Source organism: Gastrolobium bilobum, unplaced genomic scaffold (assembly GCF_033153095.1).
Source record: "Gastrolobium bilobum isolate Gb01-03AN ecotype WA unplaced genomic scaffold, APGP_CSIRO_Gbil_v1 utg5539, whole genome shotgun sequence".
Classification (NCBI taxonomy): domain Eukaryota; kingdom Viridiplantae; phylum Streptophyta; class Magnoliopsida; order Fabales; family Fabaceae; genus Gastrolobium; species Gastrolobium bilobum.
In genome coordinates, this window is record NW_026896577.1 from 47,961 (window position 1) to 60,899 (window position 12,939).

A 12,939-nucleotide genomic window follows, 5' to 3' on the forward strand; every position below is an offset into this window, starting at 1 on the left:
ATAACAAGATAGCTGAAGCCATACAACAAAGGCTAACAAGGCTCGAACCATGAACATGGCCGACTTCCAGACACTGAGAATAAAATATTTGCAATGCGATAAAGAGTAATGCACAACAACCCTGTATCCCGGACATCCAAACTGCCGGGCTGAGGGGCAACAACCCAGGATAAAAATCCGGGATAAAGAATGAAGACGGGTTTGGAGAGATGAGATCCTGCAAAAAGGATCACGCCCCAATCCGCGATGAAATGAAGACGGATTTGGAGAGATGTGATCCTAGAAAAAGGATCACGCCCCAACCCGCGACGAAATGAAGACGAGTTTGGAGAGATGTGATCCTGGGAAAAAGGATCACGCCCCAACCCGCGATAAAATGAAGACGGATTTGGAGAGATGTGATCCTCGAAAAAGGATCACACTCCAATCTGAGATAAAGACCCAGGATAAAAATCCAAGATAAAGAATGAAGATGGGTTTGGAAAGATGGGATCCTGCAAAAAAGATCACGCCCTAACCCGCGATGAAATGAAGACGAATTTGGAGAGAAGTGATCCTAGAAAAAGGATCATGCCTCAACCCGCGACGAAATGAAGACGGGTTTGGAGAGATGTGATCCTGGGAAAAAGGATCACGCCCCAACCCGCGATGAAATGAAGACGAATTCAGAGAGGCGAGATCCTGGGAAAAAGGATCACGCCCCAATCCGTGACAAAATGAAGACGGTTTTGGAGAGATGTGATCCTGGAAAAAAGGATCACGCCCCAACCCGCGATGAAATTAAGACGGATTCAGAGAGACGGGATCCTGGGAAAAGAGATCACGCCTCAATCTGCGACAAAATGAAGACGAGTTTGGAGAGATGCGATCATAGAAAAAGGATCACACCTCAATCCGGGATAAAGGCCCATGATAAAAATTTGGGGTAAAGAATGAAGACGGGTATGGAGAGATGGGATCCAAGAAAAAGGATCGCACCCCAATCTGAAACGACGAAACAAGACGAAGTCAAAAAATGACACCTACGTCAAATATTATAAAGCCAAGGTATTGGAAACTTACGTCTAGCAACGTGCAAGAACCTGGATAGAAAACGGGTTAAAAATAAAAAGCACACTGTCGGACTGTGGCTTCTAGCCGAGGCATAGGAAAACGGAAGGACGCTTTCGAATCCTAAATGTTGTCAAAATAAACAACATGTGTACAAGCTGTGATAAATGAAATTAGGCTTGAAAAATAAGGGGCAGATTGGTACGACCTTGATCAAGTCACCATGACGCCTCAAATTTGAAAACCTAATTAAGAAAATTGGGTTAAAGGCAAAAAGCGGAATCCGCATGAAAAACCTTGGCTAGGTCATTTTGTTCAGTTAACGCTGAAAAGCTAAATCTAAATCAATAAAGCCACAGTGCAAGAAGTTGGACTCCAAGCGAAAGCCTCGGAAGGAACAACTACGAGCTCGATGTTAAAAGGAGGCAAACACTGCCTCACAAAAGCACCACCTCAGCCAAAAAAGATTGAGGGAGAAATATGGAAACAACATATTCAATACTCTGTTCACTAAAATTCCACCTCGGAATAACAGAGATAATATCTGCAATCGCTGACCCAATTAAGTCGGCCAAGAAAAGTTCCAACCCAAAGAAAATTGCTTCAATAAAGATGCCAAGTCAAAGCAAGATTTCGACTGCTAACTTGAATAAAATATGCAAAGGAAATTCAAATGCAGAGATTACTGCTATTTCATCCCGACAGCCTGGAAAACCAAACTACTGGGCTGGGGGGAAACTGTTAGCCGGGTTACATGGATGAGGCTTAGGGGCAACTCGCCTGTTGGATCCCAACAACTCAAGATTGTATGTTCCCCGGTTACACATGTGCAGTATCTTGCCAGGTTCATGCATAACCCGCCCACATAGTTGACAAGGGAAAATCATTCCCGGTTTCAGAAGAAAACTACAAACTCAGGACGTGTGCGTATGGAATGGTGCTTGGGGGCAACTACTCGGTACGTGAAATGTTTTCCATGGTTTATGATCAATCCGCCGAGATAAGGGGCAATGAGGACCCCAGTTTAAAAGCCTGAGATGTAAGGAACATATATGCAAAAAGTTTACAAAAACTCAAACGCTCTCAGCTCAGCAGAAAACCTGAAGCAAAAGGCAAGACAATTCACCCCGGCAGCCTGGACAACCAAACTACCGGGCTGGGGGGCAACTGTTATGGACCTGACAAAGACCTATATTCTAGAAGGCCCAAATAGGGCTAACAGCTAAAAGGGAATTATGGAAATATTCCTTAATTATGCTAATCCTACTACGGCAGCAATTGATCAACAATTGGACCCCCAATGCTCCTGAGAGGCCCAAAAGTCCACTTCTGCCAGGTAACCCATCTATAAATAAGGGGTTAAACCAATAAGGTACACACACTCTCAAAACCCTCTCTCTTAGCTTGTCACTGTGCACACACCCCACGTCTTGACTATGTCGTTATGTTATTGTGCACAGTGATCCGCCTATCTTTAGGGTACTTCTCCTATAGGTACCTGAGAGAGGGCAAACAGATCCTATATTAACATACCAATCTATGATTGGACATATCGATCTATCAGATTGTAACAGATGGATTGTGAATTTTACTGAAATCAAATCACCAAATGTGACAAGTTAATGAATTAAACTCATTTTACCAACTCTAATAGTGAAAAATGAAACACCCCAATAGGGTCAAACGACCCTATCATTTTTGGTCATCAAAACTGTTTGGTGATTTGCTTGGGGCTGGTGTGGTCCATATTTTAGCCAAATTTTATGGCTGTCCAGCGTTTTGCAATTAATTGTAAAAGCAGCACCAAGTGACCAACATGACTGTGAGTCTGTGACTCCATGGGGCCTCATTAAAACTTGATCACGATGTTCATGTCAGAGGTTTTTTAACAATCCTCTTTGTATGTCCTTAGAGTTAGACCTCCAAACTCCAAAGTAATTCAAAAAAGGAGTGAGGGGTCTTCATCTTATCTTCGTATCTTGACAGCAAAAAACAACTGCTAGAGTTGGAAAAGCATTGCAAAAATAACATGCAGAAAATTTTCCAAATGGTCGCGGACTTACAATAAAAAACAGTTAAACCAATATAACTTTCTTCGCATGTTAATAAGATGAGGAATATGTTTCTCACAAAAGGTAGATGAGACCCATTTTTTTTCTTTCTCTATTCTCCCGCGTCCCACCTATTTTTTGTGTGTATTATATTAGATAAAATTGTCTTTACATATTTCCCTAATAAAATTATACCGCAGTTAGTGTTTTAATCGTATCTACCTTTTACCTTCCCAGCCAATTATGTACTTGATAACCAAAAGGTTTATCTCTAGGTATGAACTAATTGATTTTCAACTAGTACGAAAGTCTCGGTCGTGAATTTTATATGCATTGTCAAAGAGCGATAAGCAATAAATCACTTCGTCGATCAAAAGCTATACAATTTTATTTTATTTTTTAAAAAAGTGTCATACTGACATATCACCCTCTTCTTTCATATTCTTCTAAATCTATTGAAGAATGCTGTATACAGAACATAGGATTAGGAAGCAGAAAGAAAAACAAACGCTTCATTCCCAATATTTAATCATCAAACTAATCCAAACTGAGGGGTAAAGAAGCACTCAATCTATCTCTCCCCCGTTTATTTTCCAGATACCTTTTGATGGAGTCGATTGTGTTATTCTTACCACTTTCTGTCTTGGTGGTTGTGGTTTCTTTGTCACATTTTCTTGAGGATTGCTATTTACCTTCACCACATCAACTTTCACTATGTGATGATCTGATTTCCCTTTGGAAGAAAGGACTAAATAGGAACCAGGAACAAACTTATATGGAGAATTTGAGGATGATAATATGTAATCTACCCGAGTTCCATACTTACATGTCCCTTGGACACCTGCATAATATTTACAATTTTGTTTAGAGAACATGGTATAATAACAAAGTTGAACTTTCAAAAATCAAAAGCTTAAAGAGATTAAAAATTGTGTTTGTACTTTGACCCTTGGCAATCATGACAACTGACTCGCATTCCCCTGCATAGTCCTTAGCATCTGTATAGTCTTTACTCTTGAGATATTTCATCACTTCAATTTTTGGTGTTGGCTTTCCCATCTCTTCGTAGTACTGAATACAAATGAACCAATTCAAAGAAATTGATTTCTTCTATTTTTGTTATTTTCAAGACCAAAAAGCTAAAGGAAACAAATAAATTGAGGTTCTGTTGGGTATACCTTTACTATATCTTTCCATCTTTCTTGGGAGTAATCCGATTCATCCAGTGAATTAAGACCTCCAGCTAAGATGTGAGGCTCATCATTAGATTGGATTATTGCATTTATCTGCTTCATCCGCCAATTCTCATCAAGATGATCAAGGTGGGTGCAGTAAAAGTTGAGTTCACCTGCTTCGGGTACATCGATAGTGGCCTTCAGAACATTCCTGTGGCCATGAAATTACAATATTTTGCATGTCAAATTCACCCTTGTTGCTCATTCATTCTCTAACCCCAGAATTTCAATGCTCTAGATTTCTTCAATTGTTCTAAGTTGTTTGCTTTCACAGATTGGATTTCCATAATCATTTTTTCATATATTGTCATTAGCACGAGATGTCTTTGGAGGAAAGTATGAAAAATTTCTTAAATTTAATTATTATGAACTCAAGCAAGAACAACAATATAATATTCTGACTATCCTTCGAGACCAGATAAACTGTCTGTCTAGCTATTTCTTAAGTTGGCAGCATTAATTAGTTTTTGCAATGGATGTTCCAAGATGATGACAAACTGTACCTAAATTGCATCATACAAATTTACTCAACATCAAATAATTATTTTATGCTGCTTAAAGTACAAGTTTCGTTTTCCAAAAACACAAACCAAAGCAACTTATGCTGTGGAAGAGTTATTATAGCATTCAAAGAAATAGACCAGCATTAATATTTGGAAAATCTAAAAGTTTGCTTAAAAGTTAAAACAATATGAAAATGCTGAAGGTTACTAAAGAAGAAAATCTTCTGCAGAGCCACTGAAATTGTAGTTCCTTCATTGGAACATTTTGATGAGCAATAAATTAATTATCCATAAATTTCTTCACAAAATTGCTGATTGCCGCATAAAATAAAATAGTAGTCTTAAGGGAACATTGATGGATGATGACAACAGAGTCCTTAAGGATTAGGTGAAGATCAATCCTGCCTCGCTGCATAGTGCGTACAGCTATTACAGTTGGCATGCCGTGCATCTATCATTGCCAATTTGCCATTGACACGTAGAAGAAAACAAGGAAAGAGCAAAAGATGGGTGTAGCAGTTTCAAGATTGATGTCATAAACAACACGGAAAGGAGCTCATTCCTTAATCATTTGTTTGGACTAGTAGTTAGTGAGTGAAAAATCTTCTACATGGCTTTTGGAAATTCCCATGTGTTCGTTTAAGACTTTTTTTTTGAAAAGTTTTGGAATAATTGGGGACTTTATGAGCAGAAAAGTGATTCATTATCTTTTCATTTTTCTTTGCAATGGCCCAAGCACAAAGAAGCTTCTACGAAATACACTCAAGAACAGTGACATAATCATATTTTTAAAAAATGAAAGAAAAATACTTGATACAGCTATAAGTAATCACATTTTTATCAGTGACATAATCATACTTGATTTAGGTGATTCCTTTTTATTTTAAAAAAAAATAAAATTCAATCTTTAAAGTTTTAAATATAAAATAAAAAAATACAAATATAGTAAGTGTACATAAATTAAATGATGAAAACTATAGAGTATCATTAAAATGAGAAAGAAAAAGAGTTAAAAGTTAGTAACCTGAAATCAGTATGATGAAAGATTTTGTGAGCATTCCAACGTTTGATGGGCCATTTGGACAAAACGGCATTGCCGTATTGAGGTGCCCAGCTTTCAGCGAAGACGAAGTTCATACCAAGAGCTGCAGCCAAATCAGACAATGGTTTCATCCCATTCTCTTCCTCAGCCTTCACATCTAGCAAACCCAAAACATCAGCATCCAATTCTCTCAGAACATCAACCAACGTTGTGCTACTCCTGTTCACCGCAAAACCCACCAAGGGTCTCTCCTTTTCGTGTTCCGAGAAGCTCGATTGTCGACTTCGAAGCAGCGAAATCTCGTTGTCTGGTAGATTGATGGAAACTCTCATCTTCGATTTCGACAACTTGTGTTGGTTGTTGTTGCCGAGGTTGTTAGGTCTGTTCAGGGGAGATTGAGATTGCTTCAAAATGCTTTTGGGGCGGTCGTTTGTGGATTTTGATCTTGAATTGAGGCCAAAGGGTCTTCCAAGTTTCAAGGCGACGCTGTTTTCGTCGTCAAAGGTGGCTTCTTTTTCTTCTTCCTTGGGAAGCGCCGGTGCCATGGAGAACAGTGCAGCGTTGAAGGTCGCAATCCGAATTGGTTTATCGGGTTTTGGACTACCCAATTGAGCGTTGGGATGAACCGCCGCGGAAAAATTCGTGCTTGGTTCGTGTTGAGATTTTGGGCTCTGCATACCTAACTTCTTGATCACTACTACTTTGGACTTTGAGCGGCGGCGAATTGGCCACCGGAGATGGGAGAAGAAGCGGTGGAGGTTCTTGTTGAGGAGCTTGAGCATAATGGGAAATTGGGTGTGGGACAGAAAAGGGTCTTGGCTTGGGTTGATCATAAGACAAGGCTGGGAATGAGGATGGTGAGATGAAGTTGCAGAATTGTTTTCAAATCTGCCTTGTGCTTATGTTTGTCATGAATTTTGTGAGTGGAAGTGGAATGACAATGAGAATAGTGGCTTGGAAGGAAAATGAAAGAACAAACAAGTAAATAAATAAGATGGATTAGATTAGGGACTAGTTGAAAGTTTGCTTTGTCAAACTAGGAGAAGGGGACTTCTAGGAAATGAGTTGGTGAAATAGAATAATAGTTTAGTTAAATTTTGAGGAGGATGGCATTATTTAGCCCAAAGACAAGAAAAAGGAGAGATGGGAGATGCCTATGGCCACTGTCAGGCTCCCAAACTGCTATAACAAAAAGAAAAAAAGATGATTGGATTCCTTTAGTTGTTTAGTGAAACAAGGGCAATGCCATCTAGAGTTTTAACGGGCAGTTAAGGTTTACTTACGCATGCAACTATGCAAAACTGGCTGACTTAATGTAATCTCATTGCATTCAAATTCAATAGAGAAAATTTTAATTTGGACACAATGCAGCCACACAAGTGATTAGTGTGAAGTTCATACCATTGTTCTTAGGCCGGCAAGTAAGTAAACTTACCTTATTCCTTGTTTGACTAAAATAATACAAGTAAACCAATTAAGGAAATGAAAAAGAAGCAAAGTAAAAGAATAATGGTAATAACAATAAATGAGCCAAAGACAGGCGGTCCCCTTGGCCATGCAAGTGAGATTCTTATTTGGAACTCCACATCACAGGAATCCCGCCGTACCCATCTCCCAAGAACTTACCATTACCATTTTACCTAATAATCTAAATAATTAGGACTGTTGACTATTGAGAAGTAAGAACTTCTGTTCTGTGATAAAAATCTCATACAATCTGAGTTGGAGTGGGGACCTCATTTCATCAACTTGGGAAGTTGGAATGATACTTTATTGACGAGCAAAAAAGTGTGGAACGTCAGGGAATAGGGAATATGTAATGACGCGTAGTCAGCCGGTTTGTTAATTTACATATAGTATTTAAAGTGTAAAATAATTAAATTTTAAAGCGGAAGATTTAACTTATTTTTATATGTTTATATTATACAATTGTCATTTTTAATATAAAGAATCGCTTCAATCCAAAATTTTAAGGTGTTGGGTGAGATTTATTAATAGTTTATATTATTCTCTAATACATCTCATCATGCAAGAGCTTTTTGGGCTTGAAGCGTGGATATTGAATATGTCCAATTTTTGTGTTGGTTTATGTTATGCTTATTTAATTCCACAAGTGAAGGGCGGTAAAGCTCGAACTCGTGATCTTATAGTTACTGAAGCTCTGATACCATGTAAAGAACCAATTCAACCCTAAAACATTAAGGTATTGAGTGAGGGCATTTTTAATTGTTTATATTATTCTCAAACACCTAATTTATTTTTCATATATCTAATATCTGTACAGTCTCATGCTTGTACAAAATCCCTACTCTACACTATCATTTCCTTCATCACTACCCCAACATAATGCTGCTATTTTTTTATACTCAAATTTTACTTTTAGTCCACTCAACTCTTTGTCTAATTTTGCAATATCTTCCATATTTTCCTGGTGATCATTGGCTGCCTCCTTTGTAATCATATTCTCCTCATATTTTGTACGTGCTTCAAGTTGTTCTTTTTCCTTTCTAAAGGAAGCAGCCTGTGCAAGGACCTTTTCTTTTTCAACTCTCTCTTATTTCATTCTACCCTATAACATTAGTAAAAATAGTATCTTGATATTATTCGTCAATAACTAGTTTCTAATTCAATGTCACATACCTGAACTTTGGCTTGAAGATTTTTCTTTTTGTCTAGCTCCTGTTGTAGGTTAGATAATTTGTGCTTCTCTTTTTCAAGCTCATCTCGAAATAAACTTCTTTGGCTTTCCCTTGACTAGGCATGTTTAAAAGACATATGCTATATTTCTAGTGCTTTTTAATGGCTTGTCATTGACTTAATAACCCACAACTTAGCGTCATCCAACTCCTCCTTCAGCAAAGAGTTTTCTTCATGTAGCATGAACGTAACAGAAGTAGCATCCTCAATTTGCCTTTTAGTAATTTTCATGCCATTCTCCATCTCAGATATCATCTCCACAGCAATTTCCTCCTAAACTTTTTTTTTCTTATCTGTTTTGAATAGCTTGGCTTTTTACTTCGAATTTGATCTCATTAATTGTATGATTATTTCTTTTGTGAACGATATTTTGCTATCCGTGCACTGGTCCCCTAATTTTGCTGAGAGGGTAATATCATCTTCTGATTAAAAAATAGAAGATTCAAATATATTTTCACGCTTAACTTTTTGATTTGTATCCCTAATGGTAATGAATTAAAAATCATAGTAAAATAAGAAAGTCTATTTCAAAATGCACCCTACCCATAGGAATATGTATATTTGCCATAGAATGTAAAAATAATCATCACGTATTGTCATTTTCTATAGGAAAAGTATGATAAGAATAAGAAGAGTGAATGAGAAAGACAAGAGGAATCGCCTATTGTAACATCCTCGTCTTGAGCCGGTTTAGTTAACACACATATGATACAAAACAAAACCATCGGAAGACTAACTTATGAAAACACGAGCTAACTTTTTCTTTTTCCTTTTATCCTTTTCACATGATATATAATATAACATACTTATCCTAATTTACTTTTTATTTGACGGAGACGAAAATCATACAGAGTAACGGCTGAAAACCGGACAAATGGGGATTTACGAATCTCACTCTCAATGTATCCTGATAAACAGTCTATGATTTCAGAAATAACAGATATCCGTCAAGGATCACATACCCATCCATGGGCGCATGCATAAATTGGCTCCGTGCCACTAAATCTAATAGCATGCATATCCAACACATACATATATCTGAATACTACATCATCATATAAGCATGTCTGAATACACAATTGTACATGCTTCAAAACAAAAAATATGTACAAGACATATACAAATAACGAATCAGACATCATGATCCCAAAATAATAAAATACTAAAGCAACATAAAAGTCCACCAAAATATTAGTAGCTACATCCACTCAAAATCTGATCCGTCGCAGCACCTCTAACCACGGGTCGTGTCCTTGTCCCGTGAGGGCTCACCGGGAATCTGAACACTTGAAATGATGTCCCCAAACAAGGTGAGATAACAAATCTCAATAAGCTCTAGGTTTATAGAGAATTCTCCATACCCAGGGCCCACTCCTGCATGAAAATCAGATACAGAGTATACAAGACATCATATAATAGATATCATAACTGAACAAATAATATACATATTTTATCAGAGGTGTACGCAGTCATTCCCAAGGGAGGACTCCAAGTGGAAATCAACGCACGTGTTTCCAAGGGAAGACCTCGAGCAGAACCACACACATATCAGAGGTATATACCGTCAGTCCGAAGGGAGGACTCCAAGCAGACATTGGTGCACATAGAATCAATGGTCAAAGATCATTGCAGAAATCACATCAAAATAAAACATATCATATTATCATATAGCTCTATATGAATGCATCTATACAAAGCATCAAATACAATTATACAATCCAACCATAGTCCACTAACCATGGTGGAGCACACAAATAGGAATAGACTCCTTAAACATAAAGCTTACCTCTTGGAGCTTTTCTAATTTGCTTACTTGTAGCACAAGTTACTTATCTTGCTCCAAAATGATCCACAAATTCGAAATCCCTAAGCATACCTAGAGAAGGAATCCAAAATAACTCAATAAGTGATACAATGCCATGTAATTATACAAGACACACACAGTTGACTGCTTTCATATGTACTTACAAAGCTTATGCCAATTATATGCAATACACACAAGTCATAACCAATTTCCTTTTTTTTTATTTCACTAAAGCGAATGTCCATACACCTTAGAATATTATTCCACACATAAAGGTGTGCTCGTTTTTCAAAACAGTAACTCCCGGCACATTCCTCCTTTGAAAATGGCCATATACATATATAAGGCCCAACGAAGGAACTTATTCAATTTTCTTTTTATCTTACCCAACCAAAGGTTTACAACACTTATCTAATATACCTAAGTGGTTCCCATCACCCATAAGGTCCAATATTTTAGTATGTTATTATACACTTCCTAGGCTTTCCAACAAGGTATCATACACCTTAATCAGAGCTATATAGTTCAAGTTATGATTTTGAAAGTTCGACTCACAAAGCTATTTTTAAACAGTGCAGAGGATCCCAACCTCCCTCATGGTTTTCGTCACTGTGAGAGTTCCACAAGTCTTATTTCTTTCAAATTATAATATGTTGTAGTAGACACCTAGGGCTTTAATTCTAGGTTCATAAGCTTAATTTGGGTAAGTAATGAGAGAGATGTGAATTTTTGAAGTTGGACTTCTGGAATCGCCCTGCACTTCGCAATTTTTGGGCAGTCTGTACTTAATTTGACTTTTCGGACAAACCACAACACATAATCATTTCAATTTTAGGGCAATATAGATGACATCTCAAGCTTTAAAATGAGGTATCATAAGCCTCATTTGACTAAGGGATGAGGGAGATATCACACTCCAAAGTCAGATGTACATATCCACAATTTTCAAAATTTTGGAAACTCATTTTTCAATCAACTTAACTTGGTTACAAATCATGCAACATAGCTTTTCATGAATTAAACACATTATTTTCCCTCTTGGACACATCATGGCCGAGGCATACCCTTGCTCACATATTTCTTTCTTCCTATCTGGAACATGTATGATAGGAAACCATGGATTTTCTCAAGTTCTTATTATTTTAACTTGGTTTGTTTTACTTGAAACTCATCACAAGACATATCTAAACATGAAGAAATCATACATCCATGATTTCATATATTCCTAGTCAACCAAAAACCCAAGAAAACCTAAGTTTGAATATAAGGAATTATCCATTACAAATAGGTTTTCTTACCTTGGATGCTTTCTAACTCTTCACAAGATTATTCTCCAAGCTTCAATTCAATTAGAACTCATCATTTACACCCTTTGATGAATAGTGACCGCAAATTATGCACTAGAGTTGTATGATCATGCAACTGAATTCATTAAATAATGCACTACAATCAATACATAATAATGTAAACATGATTTTTATAAGGATAGGCAGAAGACACAAGGTATGAACTACAAACTAACCATCATCCCAACAAAGTGCTACTATTTTTTCATACTCAGAATTTAGATTTAATTCTCCAATAAATTTAGCATGAATCCTATGTTGGATTGAGGTCTAACATGAAGGGCAGTCCTACATTCCTTGCTTCTCATAGAGCTCATTGCATTCTTTACGCACAACCTAATGTGAACAAGGTAGAAGAACAACTTATCATTCATTTGCTAGGCACATGACACACTCCTGCTTCCACCTCGGACTTCCAGTTGCAAAACTATCATTTCCTTCATCACTCCCCAACACAATGCTGCTATTTTTTCATACTCAAATTTTACTTTTAATCCACTCAACTTTTCATCTGGCTTTGCAATATCTTCCACATATTTATGGTGATCATTGGTTGCCTTCTTTGTAATCAGATCCTCCTCAGATTTTGTGGTGCTTCAAGTTGTTCTCTTTACTTTTCTAAAGGATGCAACCCTTGCAATGACATTTTCTTTTCGAATTCTCTCTTGTTCCAATCTACCTTATAATAATAGTAAAAATAACATGAGTAAAAATAGTATCTTGATATTATTCGTCAACAAGTAGTTTCTGATTCAATGTCACATACCTGAACCATGGCTTAAAGATTTTTCTCCTTGTCTAGCTCTTGTTGCACGTTAGATAATTTATATTTCTCATTTTCTAGCTCATCTGGACATAAATCCTTTTGGCTTTCCCTTGACTGGGCCTGTTTCAAAGTCATCTGCATTCTTTTCAATGCTTTTTGATATTGACTTTGCAACCTATAACTTTGCAGCATCGAACTCCTCCTTTAGCAAGGAGTTTTATGTCTGTAGCATGAACGTAACAGAAGTATCATCCCCAATTTTCCTATTAGTAATTTTCACACGTCATTCTCCATCTGAGAGATCATCTTCACAGCAATTTCCTCTGAAACTTTCTTCTTCTTATCTGCTTTGAATAGCTAGGCTTCTTGCTTCAAATTTTATCTTATTAAATGTATGATTATTTCTTTTGTGAACGATATTTCACTATCCAGGATGCATGATTCA

At 37.1% G+C, this 12,939-nt stretch overlaps 1 protein-coding gene across 1 annotated transcript; it reads right to left on the reverse strand.

The window, feature by feature from the left end:
• Window positions 1-3,469: 3,469 nt before the first annotated feature.
• On the reverse strand, window positions 3,470-6,795 carry LOC133300697 (uncharacterized). Its single transcript, XM_061500270.1, has 4 exons — window positions 5,864-6,795; window positions 4,280-4,487; window positions 4,043-4,172; window positions 3,470-3,942 (listed from the first exon to the last, which is right to left on the reverse strand). The coding sequence occupies exons 1-4, from the start codon at window positions 6,712-6,714 to the stop codon at window positions 3,668-3,670; spliced, it is 1,464 nt and encodes a 487-aa protein (XP_061356254.1). The 5' UTR covers window positions 6,715-6,795; the 3' UTR covers window positions 3,470-3,667.
• Between the last annotated feature and the right edge of the window lie 6,144 nt (window positions 6,796-12,939).

What these genes read in the sequence shown, in the direction of transcription:
- LOC133300697 (XM_061500270.1), bottom strand. Translation starts at nt 6,714, where the DNA reads ATGATCAACCCAAGCCAAGACCCTTTTCTGTCCCACACCCAATTTCCC. An exon ending in TTTCATCATACTGATTTCAG is followed by an intron (nt 4,488 to 5,863) that starts GTTACTAACTTT and finishes TCATGGCCACAG; the next exon opens with GAATGTTCTGAAGGCCACTA. An exon ending in CATGATTGCCAAGGGTCAAA is followed by an intron (nt 3,943 to 4,042) that starts GTACAAACACAA and finishes AATATTATGCAG; the next exon opens with GTGTCCAAGGGACATGTAAG.